Source organism: Staurois parvus, unplaced genomic scaffold, assembly GCF_062004578.1.
Source record: "Staurois parvus isolate SC_StPar_1 unplaced genomic scaffold, SC_StPar_1.0 ptg001210l, whole genome shotgun sequence".
Taxonomy (NCBI): domain Eukaryota; kingdom Metazoa; phylum Chordata; class Amphibia; order Anura; family Ranidae; genus Staurois; species Staurois parvus.
The window spans coordinates 504,346-532,215 of NW_028319006.1; the positions used below are offsets into that span (position 1 = coordinate 504,346).

Below are 27,870 nucleotides of genomic sequence, written 5' to 3' on the forward strand. Positions count from 1 at the left end.
TATTATTATTATACAGGATTTATATTATTATTATTATTATTATTATACAGGATTTATATATTATTATTATTATTATACAGGATTTATATTATTATTATTATTATTATTATTACACAGGATTTATATTATTATTATTATTATTATACAGGATTTATATATTATTATTATTATTATTATTATACAGGATTTATATATTATTATTATTATTATACAGGATATATATTATTATTATTATTATACAGGATTTATATTATTATTATTATACAGGATTTATATTATTATACAGGATATATATTATTATTATTATACAGGATTTATATATTATTATTATACAGGATTTATATTCTTCTTCTTCTTATTATTATTATTATACAGGATTTATATATTATTATTATTATACAGGATTTATATTATTATTATTATACAGGATTTATATATTATTATTATTATACAGGATTTATATTATTATTATTATTATACAGGATTTATATATTATTATTATTATTATTATTATACAGGATTTATATTATTATTATTATTATACAGGATTTATATATTATTATTATTATACAGGATTTATATTATTATTATTATACAGGATTTATATATTATTATTATTATTATTATTATACAGGATTTATATATTATTATTATACAGGATTTATATTATTATACAGGATATATATTATTATTATTATACAGGATTTATATATTATTATTATTATTATTATACAGGATTTATATTATTATTATTATTATTATTATACAGGATTTATATATTATTATTATTATTATTATACAGGATTTATATTATTATTATTATTATTATTATTACACAGGATTTATATTATTATTATACAGGATTTATATATTATTATTATTATTATTATACAGGATTTATATATTATTATTATTATTATTATTATTATTATACAGGATTTATATTATTATTATTATACAGGATTTATATTATTATACAGGATATATATTATTATTATTATTATACAGGATTTATATATTATTATTATACAGGATTTATATTCTTCTTCTTCTTCTTCTTATTACTATTATTATTATACAGGATTTATATATTATTATTATTATACAGGATTTATATTATTATTATTATTATTATTATTATACAGGATTTATATATTATTATTATACAGGATTTATATATTATTATTATTATTATACAGGATTTATATATTATTATTATACAGGATTTATGGCGCCAACAGTTTGCTCAGCGCTTTACAATATAACGGGAGACAATACAGCAACAATACAGTTCCTCCTTGACCTAGGCATGTGTGGAATGAAAAAATTTGTTTCATTTCAATTTGTTATTGAAATCATTTTGTTTTGTTTAACGCATTTTATTTATTCGTTTTTGATTCTAACTTAATTCCACCAAAATTTCAAATTTGCATTCGTATTGGCGTTCATATTCAAATTTTGGTATACGGTTCCATTATATTCGTTAGTTTTTTCTATGCTATATTTTTTCTATTCCATTCTCTTGTTTTCTATTAATTCTTTTCTGCTCTATTTTTTTCTAATCTATTCAAATTTATTCTATTCGAAATTTGAATTTTTCAGAAGACTGTTATATTCTTTCTATTCTATTGAATTCTGTTCTATTGTTTTTCCTATTCTATTCTGTTCTATTTTATTCTAATCAATTCTGTGTGAATTTCAATGTATTCTATTCGAATTTCGGAAGACAGTTATATTCTTTCTATTTTAGTCTATTGTTTTTTTTCTATTCTATTCTTATTTTCTATTCAACTCTATTTTTTTCTATTTTATTCTGATCTATTCGAATTCAAATGTATTCTATTCGAATTTCGGAAGGTGGTTATATTTTTTCTATTCTATTGAATCCTATTCTGTTGTTGTTTTCTATTCTGTTCTGTTCTTTTGTATTCTGATCTTTTCTGTGCAATATCAAATTTATTTTATTCAAAATTTTGGAAGACAGTTATATTTTTTCTATTATATTATTTTCTATTTTTTTTATTCTATATTTTTTTTCTATTCTATTTGTTTATTTTCTAGTCTATTATTTTATATTTTATTCTATCCTATTGGTTTTCTATTCTATACTTTTGCTTTATAGTTTATTCTATTCTATTCAGGCAGTTATATTCTTTTTATTTTATTATTTTCTATTGTTTATATTCTATTCTATTCTTTTATTTTCTATTCTAATCTATTCTGTTCTTTTATTTTGTTTTCCAGCCTATTTATATTATATTCTGTCCTATTGGTTTTCTATTCTATTTGCTTTCTATTTTATTCTATTCTATTCAGACAACTATATTCTTTCTATTTTATTAGTTTCTATTGTTTTTATTCTATTCTATTCTTTTATTTTCTATTCTAATCTATTCTATTCTTTTATTTTCTAGTCTATTTTTATTGTATTCTATCCTATTGGTTTTCTGTTCTATTCGTTTGCTTTCTATTTTATTCTATTCTATTCAGACAACTATATTCTTTCTATATTATTATTTTCTATTGTTTTTATTCTAGCCTATTCTTTTATTTTCTAATCTATTCTATTCTTTTATTTTCTAGTCTATTTATATTGTTTTATATCCTATTCTTTTGCTTTCTATGTTATTCTATTCTGACAGTTATATTCTTTCTATTTTATTTTCTATTTTTTTTATTCTATTCTTTTTTTTCTATTCTAATCTATTCTATTCTTTTATTTTCTAGTCTATTTATATTGTATTCTATCATATTGGTTTTCTATTCTATTCTTTTGCTTTCTATTTTATTCTATTCCATTCATTTATTTTCTGTTCTAATCTATTTTATTCTTTTATGTTCTGTACTCAAATTCAATTTTGATTCGAATTTCATCATTTTGTTTCGTTAGTTTGGATTTGTTACTAATGACTTTCGGATAGACCCGAATTTCTGAGTAACTAAAAAATGTGTCCGAATTTCGATTCAAAACAAAATTAACTTAGTTGATCCGGGGAATATCTGATCGCCTCTCGGGGGATCAGGAAGGAATCTTTTCCCCTGCGGGAGCAAATTGGATCATGCTTTGCTGGTTTTTTTTGCCTTCCTCTGGATCTACTGTGGGTGTAGGATTATAACTTTTTTGTTTTTTAACCCCTTCCAGTCCGGACACTTTCCCCCCCTTCCTGTCCAGGCCAATTTTCAGCTTTCAGCACTATCATACTTTGAATGACAATTGCGCGGTCATGCAACACTGTACCCATATGAATTGTTTCGCATTATTTTTGAGACAGATAAAGCTTTATTTTGGTGGTATTTATTCACCACTGGGATTTTTATTTTATATATATATATATATATATATATATATATGAAAAAGTCCAAAAATTTAGAAAAAAAAGTGTTTTTCTTATAAAATTTTGCAAATAAATAATCTTTCTTCATAAATCTTGGCCAAAATTTATTTGGTTATCTTTTTAGTAAAATTAAAATAACCAAAATTAGTTTATAACCAAAAATTTATAATTTTTCAAACCTTTTTTTTGCATTTTTATTTTATTTTTCTATATCATTATTTATGTTTTTTTTTGTACATACTGTCACCCTAGCGACACTGTACTACTTGTGGGGGTGATGAAGATTTTTTTTTTTTACATAAATTGCTTTTACACCCATAAAGGCTGTAAAAGCAATCATTTCTCCTTCTCTCAGGCTGCATTCTTGCAGCCATTGAGAAATGCTGTGAGAGCTGTGATTGGTCACAGCTTGTCACATGGTACAAGGCTGTTGTGAATAGCCCTGTACCATGTGACCTCTGTGATTTATTTCAGGTACTTATATAGCTCCGTCAGTTTACGCAGCACTTTACGCTTCCGTCCCCTACACTCCACCGAAACCGCCTTACTCAAACTCTCCAACGACCTGCTAACCGCCAAAGCTAATGGCCACTATTCAGTGCTCCTACTCCTTGACCTCTCTGCGGCCTTTGACACAGTCGACCACCCCCTCCTCCTCCTCAAAAAACTGCACTCCCTCAGCCTCAGAGATTCTGCTCTCTCCTGGCTCTCATCCTACCTGTCACAACACTCTTTCAGCGTTACCTATAATGCTACCACCTCCCCCTCACTCCCCCTCTCTGTTGGGGTCCCTCAAGGCTCCGTCCTCGGGCCCCTTCTCTTCTCCATCTACACCTCCTCCCTTGGCCAACTCATACACTCTCACGGCTTCAACTACCACCTCTATGCCGACGACACACAAATCTATCTCTCAACCCCCCACCTCACCCCCTCAGTCTCTGCCCGAATCACACACCTACTGAGCGACATATCAGACTGGATGTCGCTCCACTTCCTTAAACTGAACCTCTCCAAAACCAAGTTTCTTGTCTTCCCCCCATCCCGGACCCCCCCCATTGACTTCTCCGTCACATCCAACAATGCCACCATCAAACCCGCCCCGCAGGCCAGAGTACTGGGTGTCATTCTGGACTCCAACCTATCCTTCCAGCCCCAAGTCCAATCTTTAACAAACTCGTGCAGACTCCACCTCCGCAACATCACCAAAATCCGCACGTTCCTAACCGCAGAAACCACTAAACAGCTCATCCACTCCCTCATCATATCACGACTCGACTACTGCAACTCCCTCCTCACTGGCCTGCCTCGCCGCTGGCTATCCCCGCTTCAGTCCATCCTGAATACGGCTGCCAGACTCATTCACCTTTCCAACCGCTCCATCTCCGCCACCCCCCTCTGCCAATCCCTCCACTGGCTTCCGATTGCACAACGGATCAAATTCAAAATCCTAACACTGACGTACAAAGCTGTCCACCATACTGCCCCGAACTACATCACCGACCTAATATCCAAGTACCGCCCAACACGCACACTCCGCTCCTCACAAGACCTCCTTCTCTCTAGTTCCCTGGTCTACTCCTCCCATGCCCGCCTCCAGGACTTCTCCAGGGTGTCACCCATCCTCTGGAACTCCCTGCCCCAACCCATCAGATTATCACCTACTCTCCTCTCCTTTAGGCGCACCCTGAAAACCCATCTCTTCAGGGAAGCCTACCCCACCCCCTGCTAACCTGCCGACCTCCTCCACTCTTCCTACCACTCCATCCCCCACAGCTATCTCCTCCTGTGCCACCATCCCCTCCCTCCTAGATTGTAAGCTCCAAGGAGCAGGGCCCTCAATCCCCTCATGTTTTGCATTGTATTGGTATTGTTCTGTCACATTTTCTGTCACCCTTTGTAATGTACAGCGCTGAGCAAACTATTGGCGCTTTATAAATACTGTATAATAATAATAATATATTGTACATTCACATCAGTCCCTAACCCTCAAGGGGTGTACAATCTAAGGTCCCTAACTCACATTCATACATACACATACTAGGGACAATTTAGACAGGAGCCAATTCACCTACCAGCATGTCTTTGGAGTGTGGGAGGAAACCGGAGTACCCGGAGGAAACCCACGCAGGCACATCATTCGCAGATTTCACTAGTAGTAAGCAATGATGTTAGAAGTACAGTGAGAGTTGTGATTTTTTTTTTTTTTATGGTTGAACTGGATAGATTTTTGTCTTTTTTTTCAACCAGACTAACTATGTAACTATGAACTGCATATGTCTACCTTGACCATCATTGTGATCCCCGTCTGACAAAACCTTTTAAAACTGGTATCTAAGTGCTGGATGTTTTTCTGCACTGTGTGAACTGAGCCCAAGTGTTTGTTCTAGAGATCGCCAATCATTTCCCCGGCTGCGCACAGAAGGTCATCAATCGCCGGTAACACGCTGTACCGCCACTCATGCAGGTCATAGGAGCATAGCCTCCATGCTGCTCCCTAATACATATGTATGGGGCCCATTTACATGTCATTGGACTAATCATAGAGATTAGGGAAATTTGCATGAACGATCTCTCCTAAAAATATGGGATTTAACCTGATTTAAGCTGGTCTCTATCAAAAAGTCAAGGTCCTGCAATTACATAACCGTACATTAATCATTAACCATTGTACCAGACATCTACAGAGGAAAAAAAACGTGAATTATCTGGATTTCTGCATAAATGGCAACTGCAGAGCAATCTGATCTAACCATCAATGTCATCCTAATTCAGAACTATTTAAAGTGGTATTAAACAGGCCAAGCTGTCCAGCAAAAGTGGGTTGGGACAAACCATTTACCACCAACAGGGGTGTTTACAACGATCAGTTTTTATTCATTATGTAAAACTTCAAAAGGAAAAAAATCGTTAATTTAACTATTTAAAGCCCAAGTCATAGATTTAATGGCTGCATTAGTTTTCTTTTTTTAGTCTTCTTTTTCCTTTATTTTCACCTGATGATCCGGCCAGTAAGTTTGTTATTTTTCAACTTCCTTTACCCCCGGTTCACATCTATGCGGCCGTGCGGGCGGAGTTTTGCGCGAGCACGAGAACCCATTCATTTGAATGGACCCCCGTGCCCCGTGACACGCAGGGAAGTTCCTGCACTTCTTCTGAAAACACAGCCGAGGTTCCCAGTACAGTTGCGTTTTCCAGTGCGGGCGGAGTGCCATTAGAAGAAATGGCACCCGCACACAGGTCCGCGTTCCTCTGTGCGGGTGGAGCGGCTGCACGGATTTTTGTGCGGATCCGCAGCGGCACCACCCGCACAGATGTGAACCAGGGCTGAACATTGTACAGCGCTGAGCAAACCCTTTGGTGCTATATAAACTCAATGTAATGTAATGTAATGAACAGGCCAAGCTGTCCAGCAAAAGTGGGTTGGGACAAACCATTTACCACCAACAGGGGTGCTTACAACGATCAGTTTTTATTCATTATGTAAAACCTCAAAAGGAAAAAAATCGTTAATTTAACTATTTAAAGTGGTATTAAACCCCAAGTCATAGATTTAATGGCTGCATTAGTTTTCTTTTTTTAGTCTTCTTTTTCCTTTATTTTTACCTGATGATCCGGCCAGTAAGTTTGTTATTTTTCAACTTCCTTTACCCCCGGTTCACATTTATGCGGCCGTTTGCGCGGGCACGAGAGCCCATTCATTTGAATGGACTCCCGAGCCCCGGGACACGCAGGGAAAGAAGTCCCTGCACTTCTTCTGAAAACGCAGCCAAGGTTCCCAGTACAGTTGCATTTTCCAGTGTTGGCGGTGTGCCGTTAGAAGTAAGGGCACCCGCCCGCGGGTCCGCATTCCTCTGTTTGGGTGGTGCAGGTGATTTTCGTGTGGATCCGCAGCGGCACCACCCGCACAGATGTGAACCAGGGCTGAATAGACCAAGCTGTCCAGCAAAATTGGTTTGGGACAAACCATTTACCACCAACAGGGGTGCTTACAACGATCAGTTTTTATTCATTATGTAAAACCTCAAAAGGAAAAAAATCGTTACTTTAACTGTTTAAATAGCGTCAGCTGGAGTTCAGCTTTAATTCGTTGGTCATGTTCTCCTAAGGCTGCTTTCACACCGATCCGTTTTTCTTCCTCTTTTGCGTAAAAAAAAAAAAAAAACAGAAGAAAAACGCGTGACCATGCAATCCTACGGAACGCTGCGCTGATCTGTTGCGAGTCCGCTACGTTTAGTAAAATTTTCCTGATTGCTGCAATTTTGGTGCAGGTTTGGTGCAGAAAAAAATGCACCGAAAACGCATCTCCCCATTGAAATGCATTGGAAACACGGCAAAAAACACATCACAAACGTACCTGCACTGCGTTTTTGATGCTGTTTTTAAGTCACAAGTCCTGTGCAAAGTGCAGCGCAAACTCGGTAAAAAAGCATATACATTTTTAGCATGTTTTTGCTCCAGATCAATGTGAAAGTAGCCTAATGCAAGCCATAGATGGGTCGAAAATCGGCCGTTTTTTGAAAAAAAAAAAAAAAAAGAAAAATCAGTCGTTCAATCGGCCGACGTTACCACCAACGATAAAAAAATCGTCCGATTTTCGTCCCGTCTACAGCCGGCATTTAACCGTTTCAATACCAGGCAAATTTACACCTTCCTCCCCAGGCCATTTTTCACGTTTCAGCGCTCTCACACTTTGAATGACAATTGCGCGGTCATACAACATTGTACCCAAACTAAAATTTTATCATTTTCTTCACACAACTAGAGCTTTCTTTTGGTGGTATTTAATCACTGCTGGGGTTTTTATTTTTTGCTAAATTAACAAAAAAAGACCAAAAGTTTTGAAAAAAAACACGTTTTTCTTTGTTTCTGTTATAAAAGTTTACAAATAAATAATTGTTCTTCATAAATTTAGGCCGAGAAGTATTCTGCTACATGTCTTTGGTGAAAATAACCCAAATTAGGATGTATTATTTAGTTTGTAGGAAAGTTATAGAGTTCACAAACTATGGTATAGATCTGAATATTGATCAATCCTGAAGTACTGACAGACAATCTAATTTCTTGAGGTCCAAGAATGTCAGAACAGTACAGATATCCCCCAAATGTCAGAACAGTACAGATATCCCCCAAATGTCAGAACAGTACAGATATCCCCCAAATGTCAGAACAGTACAGATATCCCCCCAAATGTCAGAACAGTACAGATATCCCCCAAATGTCAGAACGGTACAGATATCCCCCAAATGTCAGAACAGTACAGATATCCCCCAAATGTCAGGACAGGACAGATATCCCCCCAAATGTCAGGACAGTACAGATATCCCCCAAATGACCCCTTTTTGCAGAGTAGACAGTCCGACGTACTTCATAAGAGGAATGGCGAGTTTTTTGAAGTTGTATTTTTTTTGTCATAATTTTTTGGAAAATAAAAAAATTAAAAAAATTATTTTCACTATTTTGTTTTTTACATACTGTCACCAGTGCAGTACAGCGTCATCATATAACTGGCATGGTGGTGATCAGGGACACTGACTGGTGACAGTATGAAAAAAAAATATATATATATTTTTTTTATTTTTTTATTATTTTTAATTTTTTATTACATTTTTTTTTAAGATTTTTTTTCATATTGTACTATGACCAAAATAGTACAATGTTACCATAGTAACATTGTACTACTTTGGGGAAGTGATCAGTATTTTTTTTTATTTTTTTTTTTACACAATTTGCTTATAGCAAAGAATTACTTTGCTATAAGCAAGCATTTACCTGAATGAAATCGATTCATTCAGTTTTTTTTTTTTTTGTGCTTAGCTGTGATTTGGTCACAGCTAATCACATGACATGTGCATGTGATTAGCTGTGACCATTCACAGCTAGGCAGTAGTATACAATGGATGGCATGAATGAAGCCATCCATTGTATACAACTGTCATGTGACCTGCTGTGATTGGTCACAGCAGGTCACATGGTACCAGCAATGATGGCCGGTACTCAGATCTGTCATCGGCCGTATCCGAGGTACACGGCCGGTGACAGATCGTGCCGCTGCGAGGCTCTGCATTAGCACAAACTGCGCATGTGCGGGAGCACGCCAAATGGCGTGCACCCGGAATGCCGCAGCACTTCTGAAGCCGCCAAACGGCCATTGGCCGGGCGGCTAATGGTTAATTACTTCTGTCCCTTGCAGAGAGCTCCACTATTATATTTTGCATGAAAAAGTATTGTGGTTGCAACAATGTATCCATTTGTATCCATTTCGGATACAGATGTTTTTATTCGGATAGAAATGGATACATTGTTGCAACTGCAAGACTTTTCATATAAAATATAATAGCAGACTGGAATTCTTCTACTTTTCTTCTTCTTCTTCTTCTTTATCTTCTTCTTCTCCTTCTTCTTTTTCTCTTCTTTTTTTCTTCTCCTTCTTCTTTTTCTCCTTTTTTTCTTCTCCTTCTTCTTCCTTCTTCTTTCTCTTCTTTTTTTCTTCTCCGGCTTTCTCTTCTTCTTTTTCTTCTTCTTGCAGGTCACGGCTCATGCGCAGATTTTTTATCTGTAAAACGATCGGCCGATTTGCCCATCTTTGCCGGGAAAATCGGCCGATTGTCACAATCAGCCACAAATTTTCCAACTTTACCAATAAAAAAAATGTGTCAAAACCCCGTAAAACAGCCGACCAATTAACCCACTAACGGTGCGAAAATCGGCCGATTTTCGATCCATCTATGGCCTGCATTAGGCTGGCCATAGACGGGCCATTTATCAGCTGAATTGTCGGCCGATAAACAAAAAAATCAGTCATTGCTGCTATGGATGCTGCCACCAATGCTTACAAAAAACATCAGTTTTTTGTGGATTTTTCGGCATGACCGATAAAAAGAAATGAGAAAATCCGTGAAAAATGGCTAACGGCATTGCCCCACTAACAGTGTGAATATCAGACGAAAATTCGACTGATAAACGACACGTCTATGGCCTGCATAAATCTGCTAGTCCACCTAACACTCCCCTCCCCCCAGACTGACAATGCTGCTGTCCAAGGGTGTCTCCGTTGTTCCTCCATCTAGATTGAGGGCGTTGTAAGTCCTCACGCACACGGGACGTTTTTACAGCGGTTGTTTCTGGCTTTTAAAAAAACAATATTGGTGAAGCGCTTCACATAAAAAACTAAATAAGTAGGTGCAATGATATAAAAATACATATAAAGTGACCACACTGTATTGAAAGGTATTGATAACTAATGCTAAATAATCCCCCCCAAAAAATATATAAGTGCCAAGTGCTGTGAGTGCAAAACAGGTCATGCGTTTGCTGACTAAATCGTGCCAAAATACAATATATGAACAGTATACATAATAATATTACACACTCTAACTGAAAGTGGAAAGTGCTCAGTATGGGTATGAATATAGGTTAAAAGTAAAATCCACAATAAAGTGCAAAACAGGTCATGCGTTTGCTGACTAAATCGTACCAAAATACAATATATGCACAGTATACATAATACACAACAACATTGCACACTAACTAAAGTGACAGGTGCTCAGGAGGAGTATAAATAATGGTAAAAAGTAAAATCCACAATAAAGTGCAATAACAAAGTGCTTGACATTTCATGTGCAAATAAACACCGCGATGTCAGTGCTTCAATTCTTCACTCCAAACATGATGCGTGTTAGCATGCCACACGTGTATATCGTAATCCAAAAGGGGCTAAAGTGCCTCCTCACCTTAACCATGCGACCCCTAAGGGCCACAATGCTTTAGATAATATAGCTCCACCAGACTGGGGACCTCTGTAATAATACTCCTGTAGTACCCCTCCATCTCCTCTGCCAGGTCACTTATGCCCTCAGATGGTGATACCCCCGGGATAATCACATGGCCATAGAGAGGTGGACAAAGAGCCTCCATAGTGAGATGCCGTTTATTCCATATAGCAGATAAAAACAAGCCAAAAGAGAACACTCACAGTATAGCAGATCTCATCCAGCTGGTCTCCCATGTGCTGTGGGTGTACTGCAAGGTGCTGGGTGTTCAATGATGGCGTCTGCCGGAAATGTTTAACCAGAAGTACATCACTGCGCTCTACGCGTTACTCCACGATACCACGTGGCTTCATCAGGATCTCTTTTGGCTTGTTTTTATCTGCTATATGGAATAAACGGCATCTCACTATGGAGGCTCTTTGTCCACCTCTCTATGGCCTTGTGATTATCCCGGGGGGTATCACCATCTGAGGGCATAAGTGACCTGGCAGAGGAGATGGAGGGGTACTACAGGAGTATCATTACAGAGGTCCCCAGTCTGGTGGAGCTATATTATCTAAAGCATTGTGGCCCTTAGGGGTCGCATGGTTAAGGTGAGGAGGCACTTTAGCCCCTTTTGGATTACGATATACACGTGTGGCATGCTAACACGCATCATGTTTGGAGTGGAGAATTGAAGCACTGACATCGCGGTGTTTATTTGCACATGAAATGTCAAGCACTTTGTTATTGCACTTTATTGTGGATTTTACTTTTTACCATTATTTATACTCCTCCTGAGCACCTGTCACTTTAGTTAGTGTGCAATGTTGTTGTGTATTATGTATACTGTGCATATATTGTATTTTGGCACGGTCTAGTCAGCAAACGCATGACCTATTTTGCACTTTATTGTGGATTTTACTTTTAACCTATATTCATACCCATACTGAGCACTTTCCACTTTCAGTTAGAGTGTGTAATATTATTATGTATACTGTGCATATATTGTATTTTGGCACGATTTAGTCAGCAAACGCATGACCTGTTTTGCACTCACAGCACTTGGCACTTATATATTTTTTGGGGGGATTATTTAGCATTAGTTATCAATACCTTTCAATACAGTGTGGTCACTTTATATGTATTTTTATATCATTGCACCTACTTATTTAGTTTTTTATGTGAAGCGCTTCACCAATATTGTTTTTTAATGTCATACATCCTGTGGTATTGGGAATAGGTGGTAGCAGCTTGCATATATTTGGGGTTGTGTTTGTTCATACCAGTGGAGCGCAGGGGGATAATATATTTCTATTTGTTTCTGGCTTTTGTCATGTTTTTCTACAGCCAGTAACCCCCCCCCAGCATGTTCTCCTATGTGTCCATACACACACAGACTGGAATCAACGTTTTTTGGCTGGAAAAAAAACGAGGACTAGCGGGCTTCTAGAGGAGTTTTTTAGCTGTAAAAAGCTCTATCACTGAAAAACGCAGCAAAACGTGGTAAAACGCAGTAAAGCATTGCAAACTGGCGTGTTTGGACCTTTTTTTCCCTTTTTTGGCAAAAAAACCTTAAAGAAATGGTAAAATGCAGTAAAACACCGCAAACCGGCGTTTTTGGACCTTTTTTTTTGCAAAAAAAGAAAAACCTAAAAAAAATGGTAAAACACTGCAAACTGGCATTTTTGGACCTTTTTTTGCCCTTTTTTTGGTAAAAAAAAAAATGGTAAAACGCAGTAAAACACCTCAAACCAGTGTTTTTGGACTTTTTTTGCCCTTTTTTTGGTAAAAAAAAAAAAACTAAAAAAACATGGTAGAACTCAGTAAAACACTGCAAACCGGTGTTTTATAGACCTTTTTTACCCCTTTTTTGGTAAAAAAAAAATTAAAAGAAATGGTAAAACGCAGTAAAACACTGCAAACTGGCATTTTTAGACCTTTTTTTGCCCTTTTTTTTGATAAAAAAAAACTAAAAAAATTGTAAAATGCAGTAAAACACCTCAAACCGGTGTTTTTGGACTTTTTTTGCCCTTTTTTTGGTAAAATAAAAACTAAAAAAACTACAAACTGGCATTTTTGGACCTTTTTTTGCCCTTATTTTGGTAAAAAAAAAAACCTAAAAAAAATGGTAAAACGCAGTAAAACACCTCAAACCAGTGTTTTTGGACTTTTTTTGCCCTTTTTTTGGTAAAATAAAAACTAAAAAAACATGGTAGAACTCAGTAAAACACTGCAAACCGGTGTTTTATGGACCTTTTTTACTCCTTTTTTGGAAAAAAAAAATTAAAAGAAATGGTAAAACGCAGTAAAACACTGCAAACCGGCATTTTTGGACCTTGTTTGCCCTTTTTTGGTTCAAAAAAAAAAACAAACTAAAAAAACATGGTAAAACGCAGTAAAACACTGCAAACTGGCGTTTTATGGACCTTTTTTTGCCCTTTTTTGGTAAAAACAAAATGAAAAAAAAAACACAAATGCGAACTAACGCTAATACAACAATGCTAAAAACCGCTGAAAAACTCACGTTTTTAACGTGACTTTACACAGCTAATTAACACTTTACACAGCGTTATTAAAATGCCCCCCCCCCCCCCAGTGTGTGTACCCTAAGACAGGAAGTGTGTGTTAATGGAAGAAGCAAAAAAAAAAAAAAAAGGAAGACTACTGCAGGCACCACATTGTTGGGTTTAATACCATTTTACCATACAATGTATGCAGTTTTTTGCTGAAATTCTCAGGAAACAATTGACATTTTCCATGGTTAGTCTGTGGTCCAAGTGATTTAGTGAGATCAGCCATCACCCCGGGTTCACACCTAAACATTTTCTGCAGCGTTTTGCAGAAATGCACAGCAGTCCATATAACATGATTTCCTATGGGACAGGTTCACATCTCTGTGTTTTCACCCGGTGCATTTTTTTGGAAAGGGTCAGGGACTTTTTTGAATGCAAAACGTTGCATTTTTGGTTTTATAAACTTCAATAAGAACGCTGCAGAAGATCATGTATTGCGTTTTTGCTGCATTTAAAATCTGCCTAGTAACAAGAAAAAATGATTTTAAAAAACGTGTCAAAAACTCAAAACGCAATGCTGAAATGCATCAAACGCAACCTGCATAGGTGGGAACCTAGACTTACAAAGTGGGCACTGGGTGTACCTGCAGGGGCAGACTGACAACTCATGGGACCCCCGGGCAAAAGGGGATCATGGGGCCCCTGTTTCCTTGCCCAAACTCAAAAAAGCCTATGAAAAAGGTACCAGGGGCATCTCATGGGGCCCCCTACTGACCCCGGGCCCTCGGGCAGTGCCCTAGTTTCCAAATGGTCAGTCCGCCCCTGTGTACCTGAGTCACACAGAAGGCTGATTTAATAACCCCTTCCCACCTACTCAGCACCCCTTTAAATAGATCTGAACATCTGGAGGGCAGGCAGGATCATCAATCAATTGACCACTATCAGTGGTCACATGATCGACAGCCAGTGTGCAGTCCCATCCAGCTCTGGTCCCAGGACAGCTAAAAACCTTTCGGTGGATCAGTTCTCCCAGGTTCAATCTCTCAAATTGTGGCCACAGACAGGTAGGAGTGGCAGATCTGAACCCCACAGTCCGCAGTTGACATTCAAATTTAAAATTTTTGTTGTTCAGAGATTCGGATGTATCCGGATTTCTGAATTACAATTGTAACGAATTTAAACAAATCCAAAATACCTAAATTAAATGTTGGCCTAATTGCTGATTTCCTTTAAGGACTATGTGTATTATTATTATTATACAGGATTTATATAGCGGCAAAAGATTGCTCAGCGCTTTACAATATAACGGGAGACAATACAGCAACAATACAGTTCAATACAAGAGGGGTAGGAGGGCCCTGATCCTGGGAGCTTACAATCTAGGAGATTGGCTTCAGCCTTCTTCTGAAATTCGAATTTGGAAAAGAATAGAACAGAACAAAACAGAATAGAATAAAATAGAAAATGAAGGACTAGAATAGAAAAGAATAGAATAGAAACAATATAGCAGTCTTCAAAAATTCAAATTTTGGGGAAAAAATAGTATAGAATAGAGTAAAATAGAAAATAGACTAGAACAGAAAATAAAAATATAGATTAAAAAAGAATAGAAAATAAAGGATATGAAAAGAATAGACTAGAAAATAGAACAGAAAATAAAGGAATAGAATAGAATTGAAAAAAACAGAATAGAATAGAAAGAATATAGCGTCTTCAGAACATCAAATTTGTTTGGGAAAAAATAGAATAGAATAGAAATGAATAGAGTAAAACAGAAAATAGACTAGAACAGAAAATAAAAGTATAGAATAAAAAAGAATAGAAAATAAAAGAATTGAAAAGAATAGACTAGAAAACGAAGGAACAGAATATAAAATTATAGAATAGAAAAAACAGAATAGAAAGAATATAGCGTCTTCAGAATTTCAGATTTTGAAAAAAAATTTAATAGAATAAAACAGAATAGAAAAGAATAGAGTAAAACAGAATAAAATAGAATGAAATAGAAAATAAAATAAAAGAATAGAATAAAATAGAACAGAAAATAATAGAATAGAAAAAAAATACAGTAAAACAGAATAAAATAGAAAATAAAAGAAAGAATAGAATAGAAAAAAGAACATAATGAAGGAATAGAATATAAAAGAATAGAATAGAATAGAAAAAACAACAGAATAGATAGAATATAGCATTTTCAAAACTTCAGATTTTGAAAAAAAAATAGAATAGAGTAAAACAGAAAATAGACTAGAACAGAAAATAAAAGTATAGAATAAAAAAGAATAGAAAATAAAGGAATTGAAAAGAATAGACTAGAAAATAGAACAAAAAATAAAGAAATAGAATAGAATTGAAAAAACAGAATAGAATAGAAAGAATATAGCGTCTTCAGAACTTCAAATTTTGGGGGGGAAAAATAGAATAGAATAGAAAACAGTAGAGTAAAACAGAAAATAGACTAGAACAGAAAATAAAAGAATAAAAAAGAATAGAAAATAAAGGAATTGAAAAGAATAGACTAGAAAACAGAATAGAATGGAAAACAAAGGAACAGAATATAAAATTATAGAATAGAAAAAAAAGAATAGAAAGAATATAGCGTCTTCAGACTTCAGATTTTGAAAAAAAATGTAATAGAATAAAACAGAATAGAAAAGAATAGAGTAAAACAGAACAAAAGAGAATGGAATAGAAAATAAAATAAAATAATAGAATAAAATAGAACAGAAAATAATAGAATAGATTTGAAAAATAAATAGAATAGAAAAGAATAGAGTAAAACAGAAAATAGACTAGAACAGAAAATAAAAGTATAGAATAAAAAAAGAATAGAAAATAAAGGAATTGAAAAGAATAGACTAGAAAATAGAACAGAAAATAAAGGAATAGAATCAAAAAAACAGAATAGAATAGAAAGAATATAGCGTCTTCAGATTTTGAAAAAAAATAGAGTAGAATAAAACAGAATAGAAAAGAATAGAGTAAAGCAGAAAATAGACTATAACAGAAAATAAAAGTATAGAATAAAAAAGAATAGAAAATAAAGGAATTGAAAAGAATAGACTAGAAAACAGAATAGAATAGAAAACAAAGGAACAGAATATAAAATTATAGAATAGAAAAAACAGAATAGAAAGAATATAGCGTCTTCAGACTTCAGATTTTGAAAAAAAATGTAATAGAATAAAACAGAATAGAGTAAAACAGAACAAAATAGAATGGAATAGAAAATAAAATAAAATAATAGAATAAAATAGAACAGAAAATAATAGAATAGATTTTGAAAAATAAATAGAATAGAAAAGAATAGAGTAAAACAGAAAATAGACTAGAACAGAAAATAAAAGTATAGAATAAAAAAGAATAGAAAATAAAGGAATTGAAAAGAATAGACTAGAAAACAGAATAGAAAGAATATAGCGTCTTCAGACTTTGAAAAAAAATACAAGTTCCATGATCCTTTGCGGCACATCATCCAGGAGGGAGGGGGGGAGGAATGCTGTCCTCTATAGTCTCTCCCCTGTGCAGCGGCGGACTGACAACTCATGGGGCCCCGGGCAATAGGAAATCATGGGGGCCCTGTGTCCTTGCCCACACTCAAACCACACCTAAAAAAGCATATGAAAGGTACCAGGGGCATCTCATGGGGCCCCCTACTGACCCCGGGCCCTTGGGCAGTGCCGGGGTGCCCGAATGGTCAGTCCGTCCCTGTGTATCACTGCCGCTGCTGAGAGGGAGAGGGGAGGAGAGAGCAGACACATATCCACCCCGCTGTGTCTTCTCTGCAAGAGCAGGCATTGGCCCTCAGCATGTTCTCCAACACCCCTGCCGAGGGAAAGGAGGGGGGAGGAGCACTCCTCAGAACAGCGGCACCCGGCTACACATTGCTGCTGGATGTATCTAACACTCATTATGATTTTTGTGTTTCTCCTAGAACCCATTCAAATGGAATATCAAGAGGCGGTAAGCAAAGACACTTTTCAGCAGATAGTGACAGACCTGGAGCCTTCAACAACCTACAGCTTCTATATTAAAGCCTATACCTCAAGAGGGGCCAGCAAGGCGTCCACCACTGTGGTGCAGAGCACGCTGGGAGAAGGTATGGAATACAGATGTCTGTGAGACATCACCAAACAAATCTGAAATCACTAAATCCTAAGAGGAATACGGTAGCCATTGAAAGCCTTTATGATGGGCCTTGGGTTGGGTATCACATTGGATTCACCTGTTATCTTTGATCAATAAACATTTGAAATTGACTCTCAAGTGATACTGTATGAACGTTTATACCGGACGCTCCTCCATGCCCATCCCCGAGTTCTCTGCTCAGCGTCCTCATTGTCGCTATCAGAGAGGTAGCAGCCTGAGGCCACAACAAGGTCCACCTACATCGCACCTTTATTGGGTAGTAGCCACTTGAAGGAGGGCTTTCTCCATAGTGTATCCACCAATACCAAGCCTTGTTTTCGTTGGCCCAGTGTCGTCTACCCAACAAATACACCGGATTTATTATAAGCTTGGAATTTTTGAAGAATAAATTATCTTGGATCCACCAAAAATTAGCATCTGACAAGTAAAGCAACCTTTGGAAAGACATGGGAACCCAACTTTTTCCTTGAGTGTGGTGGGAGAAGGAGGCTTCTTAATGGGGCGATCTTGACTTCGGGGGCTGCGTGGATCGAGAACTTGGGTTAGAATTGGTGCACGGGCTGAAGGATGGCATGTTCCACCTTTCTTGGTCTTGCTCTTCGTCCTTCTTCTTGGCAACTCATATCACTCGAGAGTCTGTTTGAAATGTTTATTGATCAGAGATAGCAGGTAAAGTCAATGCATTTCGGGGAAAGTGCCTCCCTCTTCCTCGGGACTGGAATAGTGAATGCAGTTGGAACAGCGTTGAGACTTGGAATGAGGCTCATTTCAAGCTGTCAGAGTGGCAGCATGGTGTCATATCAATTACATCCTGTATTCCACCCCAGAAGAAGGGGGGCATTTCCCCCAAATCACATTGGATTCACCTGTTATCTTTGATCGATAAATATTTAAAATGGATTCTCAAGTAATATGAACTGTTATACTGGGCACTCCTCCATACCTATCCAAGAGTTCTCTGCTGAGCACCTCATTGTCGCTATCAGAGAGGTAGCAGCCTGAGACCACAACAAGGTCCACCTACATCGCACCTTTATTGGGTAGTAGCCACCTGAAGGAGGGCTTTCTCCATACTGTATCCACCAATACCAAGCCTTGTTTTCGTTGGCCCAGTGTCGTCTACCCAACAAATACACCGGATTTATTATAAGCTTGAAAATTTTGAAGAATAAATTATCTTGGATCCACCAAAAATTAGCATTTGACAAGTAAAGCAACCTTTGGAAAGACATGGGAACCCAACTTTTTCCTTGAGTGTGGTGGAAGAAGGAGGCTTCTTAATGGGGCGATCTTGACTTCGGGGGCTGCGTGGATCGAGAACTTGGGTTAGAATTGGTGCACGGGCTGAAGGATGGCATGTTCCACCTTTCTTGGTCTTGCTCTTCGTCCTTCTTCTTGGCAACTCATATCACTCGAGAGTCTGTTTGAAATGTTTATTGATCAGAGATAGCAGGTAAAGTCAATGCATTTCGGGGAAAGTGCCTCCCTCTTCCGCGGGACTGGAATAGTGAATGCAGTTGGAACAGTGTTGAGACTTGGAATGAGGCTCATTTCAAGCTGTCAGAGTGGCAGCATGGTGTCATATCAATTACATCCTGTATTCCACGCCGGAAGAAGGGGGGCATTTCCCCCGAATCACATTGGATTCACCTGTTATCTTTGATCGATAAACATTTAAAATGGATTTTCAAGTGATATGAACTGTTATACTGGGCACTCCTCCATACCTATCCAAGAGTTCTCTGCTGAGCACCTCATTGTTGCTATCAGAGAGGTAGCAGCCTGAGACCACAACAAGGTCCACCTACATCGCACCTTTATTGGGTAGTAGCCACTTGAAGGAGGGCTTTCTCCATAGTGTATCCACCAATACCAAGCCTTGTTTTCGTTGGTCCAGTGTCGCCTACCCAACAAATACACTGGATTTATTATAAGCTTGGAATTTTTGAAGAATATATTATCTTGGATCCACCAAAAATTAGCATCTGACAAGAAAAGCAATCTTTGGAAAGACATGGGAACCCAACTTTTTCCTTGAGTGTGGTGGGAGAAGGAGGCTTCTTAATGGGGCAATCTTGTCTTCGGGGGCTGCGTGGATCAAGAACTTGGGTTAGAATTGGGGCACGGGCTGAAGGATGGCACCTATCTTGGTCTTCTTGGTCTTCGTCCTTCTTCTTGGCAACTCGTATCACTCGAGAGTCTGTTTGAAGTGTTTATTGATCAGAGATAGCAGGTAAAGTCAATGCGTTTCGGGGAAAGTGCCTCCCTCTTCCTCTGGGTTGGAATAGTGAATGCAGTTGGAACAGCGTTGAGACTTGGAATGAGGCTCATTTCAAGCTATCAGAGTGGCAGCATGGTATCATATCAATTACATCTCTTATTCCAGCCCGGAGGAAGGGGGGCATTTCCCCCAAATTGCATTGGATGTTTAGCTTTGTTCCTTTGTCCTTTGTATCTTTGTACCTGTTATCTTTGATAAATAAACATTTAAAATAGACTCTCAAGTGATATGACCTGTTATACTGGGCACTCCTCCATACCCATCCCAGAGTTCTCTGCTGAACATCCTTTGTCGCTATCAGAGAGGTAGCAGCCTGAGAACATAACAAGGTCCACCTACATCGCACCTTCATTGGGTAGTAGCCACTTGAAGGAGGGCTTTCTCCATAGTGTATCCACCAATACCAAGCCTTGTTTTCGTTGGTCCAGTGTCGTCTACCCAACAAATACACCGGATTTATTATAAGCTTGGAATGTTTGAAGAATAAATTATGTTGGATCCACCAAAAATTAGCATCTGACAAGTAAAGCAACCTTTGGAAAGACATGGGAACCCAACTTTTTCCTTGAGTGTGGTGGGAGAAGGAGACTTCTTAATGGGGCAATCTTGACTTCGGGGGCTGCGTGGATCGAGAACTTGGGTTAGAATTGGGGCACGGGCTGAAGGATGGTATGTTCCACCTATCTTGGTCTTCTTGCTCTTCGTCCTTCTTCTTGGCAACTCTTATCACTCGAGAGTCTGAAATTTTTATTGATCAGAGATAGCAGGTAAAGTCAATGCGTTTCGAGGAAATGCCTCCCCCTTCTTCTTGGCTGGAATAGTGAATGCAGTTGGAACAGCGTTGAGATTTGTAATGAGGCTCATTTCAAGCTGTCAGAGTGGCAGCATGGTATCATATCAATTACATCCTGTATTCCACCCCTGAGGAAGGGGGGCATTTCCCCCGAATCGCATTGGATTCACCTGTTATCTTTGATCAATAAACATTTAAAATAGACTCTCAAGTGATATGACCTGTTATACTGGGCACTCCTCCATACCTATTCAAGAGTTCTCTGCTCAGCGTCCTCATTGTCGCTATCAGAGAGGTAGCAGCCTGAGACCATACCAAGGTCCACCTACATCGCACCTTTATTGAGTAGTAGTCACTTGAAGGAGGGCTTTCTCCATAGTGTATCCACCAATACCAAGCCTTGTTTTTGTTGGTCCAGTGTCATCTACCCAACAAACACACCAGATTTATTATAAGCTTGGAATTTTTGAAGAATATATTATCTTGGATCCACCAAAAATTAGCATCTGACAAGAAAAGCGACCTTTGGAAACACATGGGAACCCAACTTTTTCCTTGAGTGTGGTGGGAGAAGGAGGCTTCTTAATGGGGCAATCTTGTCTTCAGGGGCTGCGTGGATCAAGAACTTGGGTTAGAAATGTAGCACGGGCTGAAGGATGGCACCTATCTTGGTCTTCTTGCTCTTCGCCCTTCTTCTTGGCAACTCATATCACTCGAGAGTCTGTTTGAAGTGTTTATTGATCAGAGATAGCAGGTAAAGTCAATGCGTTTCGGGGAAAGTGCCTCCCTCTTCCTCTGGGTTGGAATAGTGAATGCAGTTGGAACAGCGTTGAGACTTGGAATGAGGCTCATTTCAAGCTGGCAGCATGGTATCATATCAATTACATCCTTTATTCCAGCCCGGAGGAAGGGGGGCATTTCCCCCAAATCACATTTGATTCACCTGTTATCTTTGATCGATAAACATTTAAAATAGACTATCAAGTAATATGAACTGTTATACTGGGCACACCTCCATACCCATCCCAGAGTTCTCTGTTCAGCATCCTCATTGTCGCTATCAGAGAGGTAGCAGCCTGAGACCATAACAAGGTCCACCTACATCGCACCTTCATTGGGTAGTAGCCACTTGAAGGAGGACTTTCTCCATAGTGTATCCACCAATACCAAGCCTTGTTTTCCTTGGTCCAGTGTCATCTACCCAACAAACACACCAGATTTATTATAAGCTTGGAATGTTTGAAGAATAAATTATGTTGGATCCACCAAAAATTAGCATCTGACAAGAAAAGCAACCTTTGGAAAGACATGAGAACCCAACTTTTTCCTCGAGTGGGGCAGGAGAAGGAGGCTCCATATTTGGGCAAACTTGCCTTCGGGGGCTGTGAGGTCGAGGACTTGGGTTAGAATTGGTGCAGGGACTGAAGGATGACATGTTCCCCCTTTCTTGGTCTTTCTTGGTCCTTCTTCTTGGCAACTCTTTTTTTTTTCTTCTCTCCTTCTTTCTCCCGTCTTTCCGAATTCTGTTGCTTTGTCAGACCTCTTACAGCACCACTCTGGTGATGTGATTGGCGACCGTCCGCCGTAATTATATGATTTATGGCAGGGGTCTTCAAATTTTTTAGTATGGAGACCAAACTGTTTATTTTACAAATATACATTGGGGGCATTTCATAGCACATTAGTAGTTAGACGGAGGGAAGAGATGGAAGTAGGGGGTCCCGGGAGCTGCCATAGCCTAACATACTTATCTGAAAATTTAGTCCCGGAATGAGTCCATTATATACATTGCTATCCTATTCATTTCCCTTCAGTGGTTTTTATTAATATCAAACGAAAAAGATCTTTTCCTTCCAGTCCACAGCTCACCTTTTCCTCCCAGTCCACAGTTCACCTTTGCCTCCCAGTCCACAGTTCACCTTTGCCTCCCAGTCCACAGTTCACCTTTGCCTCCCAGTCCACAGTTCACCTTTGCCTCCCAGTCCACAGTTCACCTTTTCCTCCCAGTCCACAGTTCACCTTTTCCTCCCAGTCCACAGTTCACCTTTTCCTCCCAGTCCACAGCTCACCTTTGCCTCCCAGTTCACCCCCCATCCAAAGATCTCACCTTTGCACCCCAGTTCCATCCACAGTCCTTACCTTGACACCTAGAAACCCCCCCAATCTACAACCTCATCTCCTCACCCATCCCCCACCCATCCACAGTTCTCACCTTTGCACCCAGCAACTCCCTTCCCTCCTATCCACAGCTTTACCTCCTGCTGCACCCAGGACCCCGCTATCCAGAGTTCTCCTCTCCAGCTCACGTGTCCTCCTTACTGCAGCTGACACACAGCTCTATTAAAGCCAAGTTTCACCCAAAAGTGGAAGCTCTGCATTTCTGACTCCTCCCCCCTCCACTGCAACATTTGATGCCCTTTTGGGGGGGGGAGTGTGTACCTGGTTTTGACAGGTCTGATCCGGAAGTGCTGGGAACGCTGGTATGGGGGGGGGGGGGACTCTGGTGACTACAGACCACCTTCCACAGAGTGAATACACAAAGGTAAGGGGGGGGGTTACTGATCTAAGGGGGAACCTTACTGTATTCTTCCCCCTTACATCAGTGACCCCCCCTCGGGATTGTGGCCTGGTGGCACTGTCACTGACCTCCTCTCAGGTGCACCATGCAGGGCTTAGTCAGGTGATCCTCTCTGGGCTCCGGCTTGGCAGCTCTGGTTTCATCCTATTTTCCTCTCCACATTCCACAAGTCTGACTCCTTCCTCGACCCCCGTCCTGGCGGAGCTCCGACGTTTGATTCCCCCTCCAGTCCTTGATTTCTGATTTGTAAAAGGTGCTAGGCAGCGCCATGACGTCACCGCGCCTGGCAAGCCTTCCCCCTTCAGAGGGGGAACACATGGACACTTTTCATTTTAAGAATGCGGATCTGGCTTAATAGCCACTTGAAGACCAAGCATTTTCTGGGGCGTTATGTTTCCAAGTTTTAATCTGTATTTTTTGCTAGAAAATTACTTAAAATCCCCAAACAATATATATATATATATATATATATATATATTTTTTTTTTTTTTTTTAATTAATTTATTTATATTTTTTCTTTATTATCTATTTTATTTATTTATTATTTATTTATATTTATTTTATTTATTTATTATTTGTTTATATTTATTTTATTTATTTATTATTTATTTATTATTAGCAAAGACCCTAGAAAATGAAATGGCGATAGTTGCAATTTTTTATGTATTTGTGCAGCGGTTTTCAAAAGCAGTTTTTTAAAAATACACTTTTGTGATTAAAAACAAAACACAATATATACAGTACCCCAATTTTTTTTAAAATATGAAAGAGGATGTTACAGCGGGTAAATAGATACCCAACATGTCACGCTTTAAAACTGCACACTCGTGGAATGGCGACAAACTACGGTACTCAAAAATCTTCATAGGCGACACTTTAAAAATTTTTACAGGTTACCTGTTTAGAGTTACAGAAGAGGTCTAGAGTGAGAATTATTGTTCTCACTGTTTGCGGTGACACCTCACATGCGTGCTGCGAACAACGTTTACATATGTGTGCACGATTTACGTCTGCGTTTACACGGAGGGATGGGGGACACATTAAAAAAAAATTTCTTATTTGTTTTTGTTTTTTTTATACTGTCTATTTATTTATTTATTTAATTCTTTTTTAATCACTTTCATTTCTATTACAAGGAATGTAAACATCCCTTGTAAGAAAAATATGCATGACAGGTCCTCTTTAAAAAGAGATCTGGGGTCAAAAAGACCTCCAAATCTCTTCTTTACCCTTAAAAGGAAAAGATTAAAAAAAAAAAACTTTTGCTTTAAAAAAGAAAAAAATTAGTTTACATCCGACCAGATGTGACATCATGACGGCGCTCTGCTCCTCCATCATGATAGAGAAGATCAAAGAGCAGAGAGTCTTTCATCGCCTCCATGGGATGGCAAAAGACCCCCAAATCTCTTCTTTACCCTTAAAAGGAAAAGATTAAAGAAAAAAAAATTTTACCTTTTGCTTTAAAAAAGAAAAAAATTAGTTTACATCCGACCGGATGTGACGTCATGACGTCAAGATCAAAGAGCATAGAGTCTTTCATTGCCTCCATGGGATGGCAAAAGACCCCCAAATCCCTTCTTTACCCTTAAAAGGAAAAGATTAAAAAAAAAATGTAACTTTTGGTTTAAAAAAGAAAAAAAATTGGTTTACATCCGACCGGATGTGACGTCATGACGGTGCTCTGCTCCTCCATCAGGATAGAGGCGATCAAAGAGCACAGAGTCTTTCATCGCCTCCATGGGATGGCAAAAGACCCCCAAATCTCTTCTTTACCCTTAAAAGGAAAAGATTAAAAAAAAAAAGAATTTAACTTTTGGTTTAAAAAAGAAAAAATATTGGTTTACATCTGACCGGATGTGACGTCATGACGTTGCTCTGCTCCTCCATCATGCTAGAGGCGATCAAAGAGCATAGAGTCTTTCATCGCCACCATCTTCAGCCAGCTGGACCGTCGGATTGTTTCTCGGTCCCGCCGGTAAACAGCCCCTGGGTGGGGAAGGGGGTTTGGGGAGAAACGTGAACGCGATCTAGTGGCTGAAGAGCCGCTAGGTCCACCTTCAATAGAAAGCCGGCCATCAGCTGATTTCTTCAGCCATAACCCAGGTAAACCACTTGAAAACCACAACGTTTGTATACATATTGTGGTCTTCAAGTGGATATTGACCACCATTTTTCCCCCCCGATGATTATTTGTGGGAAATCGAAACGCGTTGGGGGCTATTTTACAAAAATCGAGTCTAGATGTAACCGTCTAAGGGTGGTCTTTGTGTAACGCAGCTGATTGGTTTTACCTCTTCCTTTGTATTGCTTTTAGATCAATGTCGAATAAAGTGTTTTTTATGTGTTTTATTATATTGGTATGTGCTAAGTGCCAACCAGAAGTATCTAGGCATGAACCTGACACGGACCGGACTGTCCCTGCGTAGTGTAAGTATCTAAGCATGAACCTGACACGGACCGGACTGTCCCTGCGTAGTGTAAGTATCTAGGCGTGAACCTGACACGGACCGGACTGTCCCTGCGTAGTGTAAGTATCTAGGCGTGAACCTGACACGGACCGGACTGTCCCTGCGTAGTGTAAGTATCTAAGCATGAACCTGACACGGACCGGACTGTCCCTGCGTAGTGTAAGTATCTAAGCGTGAACCTGACACGGACCGGACTGTCCCTGCGTAGTGTAAGTATCTAAGCGTGAACCTGACACGGACCGGACTGTCCCTGCGTAGTGTAAGTATCTAGGTATGAACCTGACACGGACCGGACTGTCCCTGCGTAGTGTAAGTATCTAGGCATGAACCTGACACGGACCGGACTGTCCCTGCGTAGTGTAAGTATCTAAGCATGAACCTGACATGGACCGGACTGTCCCTGCGTAGTGTAAGTATCTAAGCATGAACCTGACACGGACCGGACTGTCCCTGCGTAGTGTAAGTATCTAGGCATGAACCTGACACGGATCGGACTGTCCCTGCGTAGTGTAAGTATCTAGGCGTGAACCTGACACGGATCGGACTGTCCCTGCGTAGTGTAAGTATCTAGGCGTGAACCTGACACGGACCGGACTGTCCCTGCGTAGTGTAAGTATCTAAGCATGAACCTGACACGGATCGGACTGTCCCTGCGTAGTGTAAGTATCTAGGCGTGAACCTGACACGGACTGGACTGTCCCTGCGTAGTGTAAGTATCTAAGCGTGAACCTGACACGGATCGGACTGTCCCTGCGTAGTGTAAGTATCTAGGCGTGAACCTGACACGGACCGGACTGTCCCTGCGTAGTGTAAGTATCTAAGCATGAACCTGACACGGATCGGACTGTCCCTGCGTAGTGTAAGTATCTAAGCGTGAACCTGACACGGACCGGACTGTCCCTGCGTAGTGTAAGTATCTAGGCGTGAACCTGACACGGACCGGACTGTCCCTGCGTAGTGTAAGTATCTAGGCGTGAACCTGACACGGACCGGACTGTCCCTGCGTAGTGTAAGTATCTAGGCGTGAACCTGATACGGACCGGACTGTCCCTGCGTAGTGTAAGTATCTAGGCGTGAACCTGACACGGATCGGACTGTCCCTGCGTAGTGTAAGTATCTAGGCGTGAACCTGATACGGACCGGACTGTCCCTGCGTAGTGTGTCGATGCTCTAGAAATACTGGGGAAAAAACATATGAAAGTTCCTTCAGCCGAGCCCTGTTGTAGACACTGTCCCCCGGGTTCCCACATGTCCACGGGATGGCAAAATCTGGCAAGCAGAACAAGCAGACATCTATTCTAGATTGGAGGATTGTAGTACAATGTCTGCACAATGCCGCATTGTTTACCGTTGCGTCCGTTCTCTTTGCAGTGCCCGCTGTGCCATCACTCTACATCAAGGTTCTGAATAGCACGGCCATCCAGGCAGCCTGGGAGCCATCCATCAAACTGGGTCAGAACGAGGGCTTCAAACTCTACTACCGCAAGGTGCCAACGCCAAACTACACGGGGCCCATGCTTCTGCCTAGCAACGTCACGGCGTATAACATCTGTAGGCTGGGTAAGCACCGCAATGTGTCCTACATGCTCAGTCATGCTCGATGATGTTCTCTCCGGTCCCAGCGCTCCCATATAGATCTCATGGTTTGTACAGGCAGTGCAGAGCGGAGTCGTGTACAGCACCTCCGTGTCCCATCAGTCCAATCAGGCAGACGATCAGCTTTGATTAATCCGCCAGCAATAATGTCATCTGCGGGTGTATGGTGGTCATGGGAAAACCGCATGATTGATCAAAACTGGTGTCTATTGACGTAGGGGGTCATTTTATTGTCCTCCCGTGATCCAGACATTTTTTCTTTTTTTTTTTTTATTGCTTGTGTGCTGAATGTCTTTTTTTTTCTGTGATCCAGACATTTTTTTTTTTTGCTTGTGTGCTGAATGTCTTTTTTTTTTCTTTTCTTTTCGTTTTTTTTTTTTCCGTGATCCAGACATTTTTTCTTTTT

The 27,870-nt window shown here is 39.1% G+C and overlaps 1 protein-coding gene across 1 annotated transcript in view; it reads left to right on the forward strand.

Annotated features, from left to right (window-relative positions):
- The window catches only part of IGDCC3 (immunoglobulin superfamily DCC subclass member 3), a 292,665-nt gene extending 265,193 nt beyond the window's left edge, over window positions 1-27,472 (forward strand). The window contains exons 9-10 of the mRNA XM_089660195.1: window positions 17,534-17,698; window positions 27,240-27,472. Of these exons, the coding sequence (XP_089516321.1) occupies window positions 17,534-17,698; window positions 27,240-27,472 (398 nt within the window). The remainder of the gene's footprint in view (window positions 1-17,533; window positions 17,699-27,239) is intronic.
- Window positions 27,473-27,870: the final 398 nt, after the last annotated feature.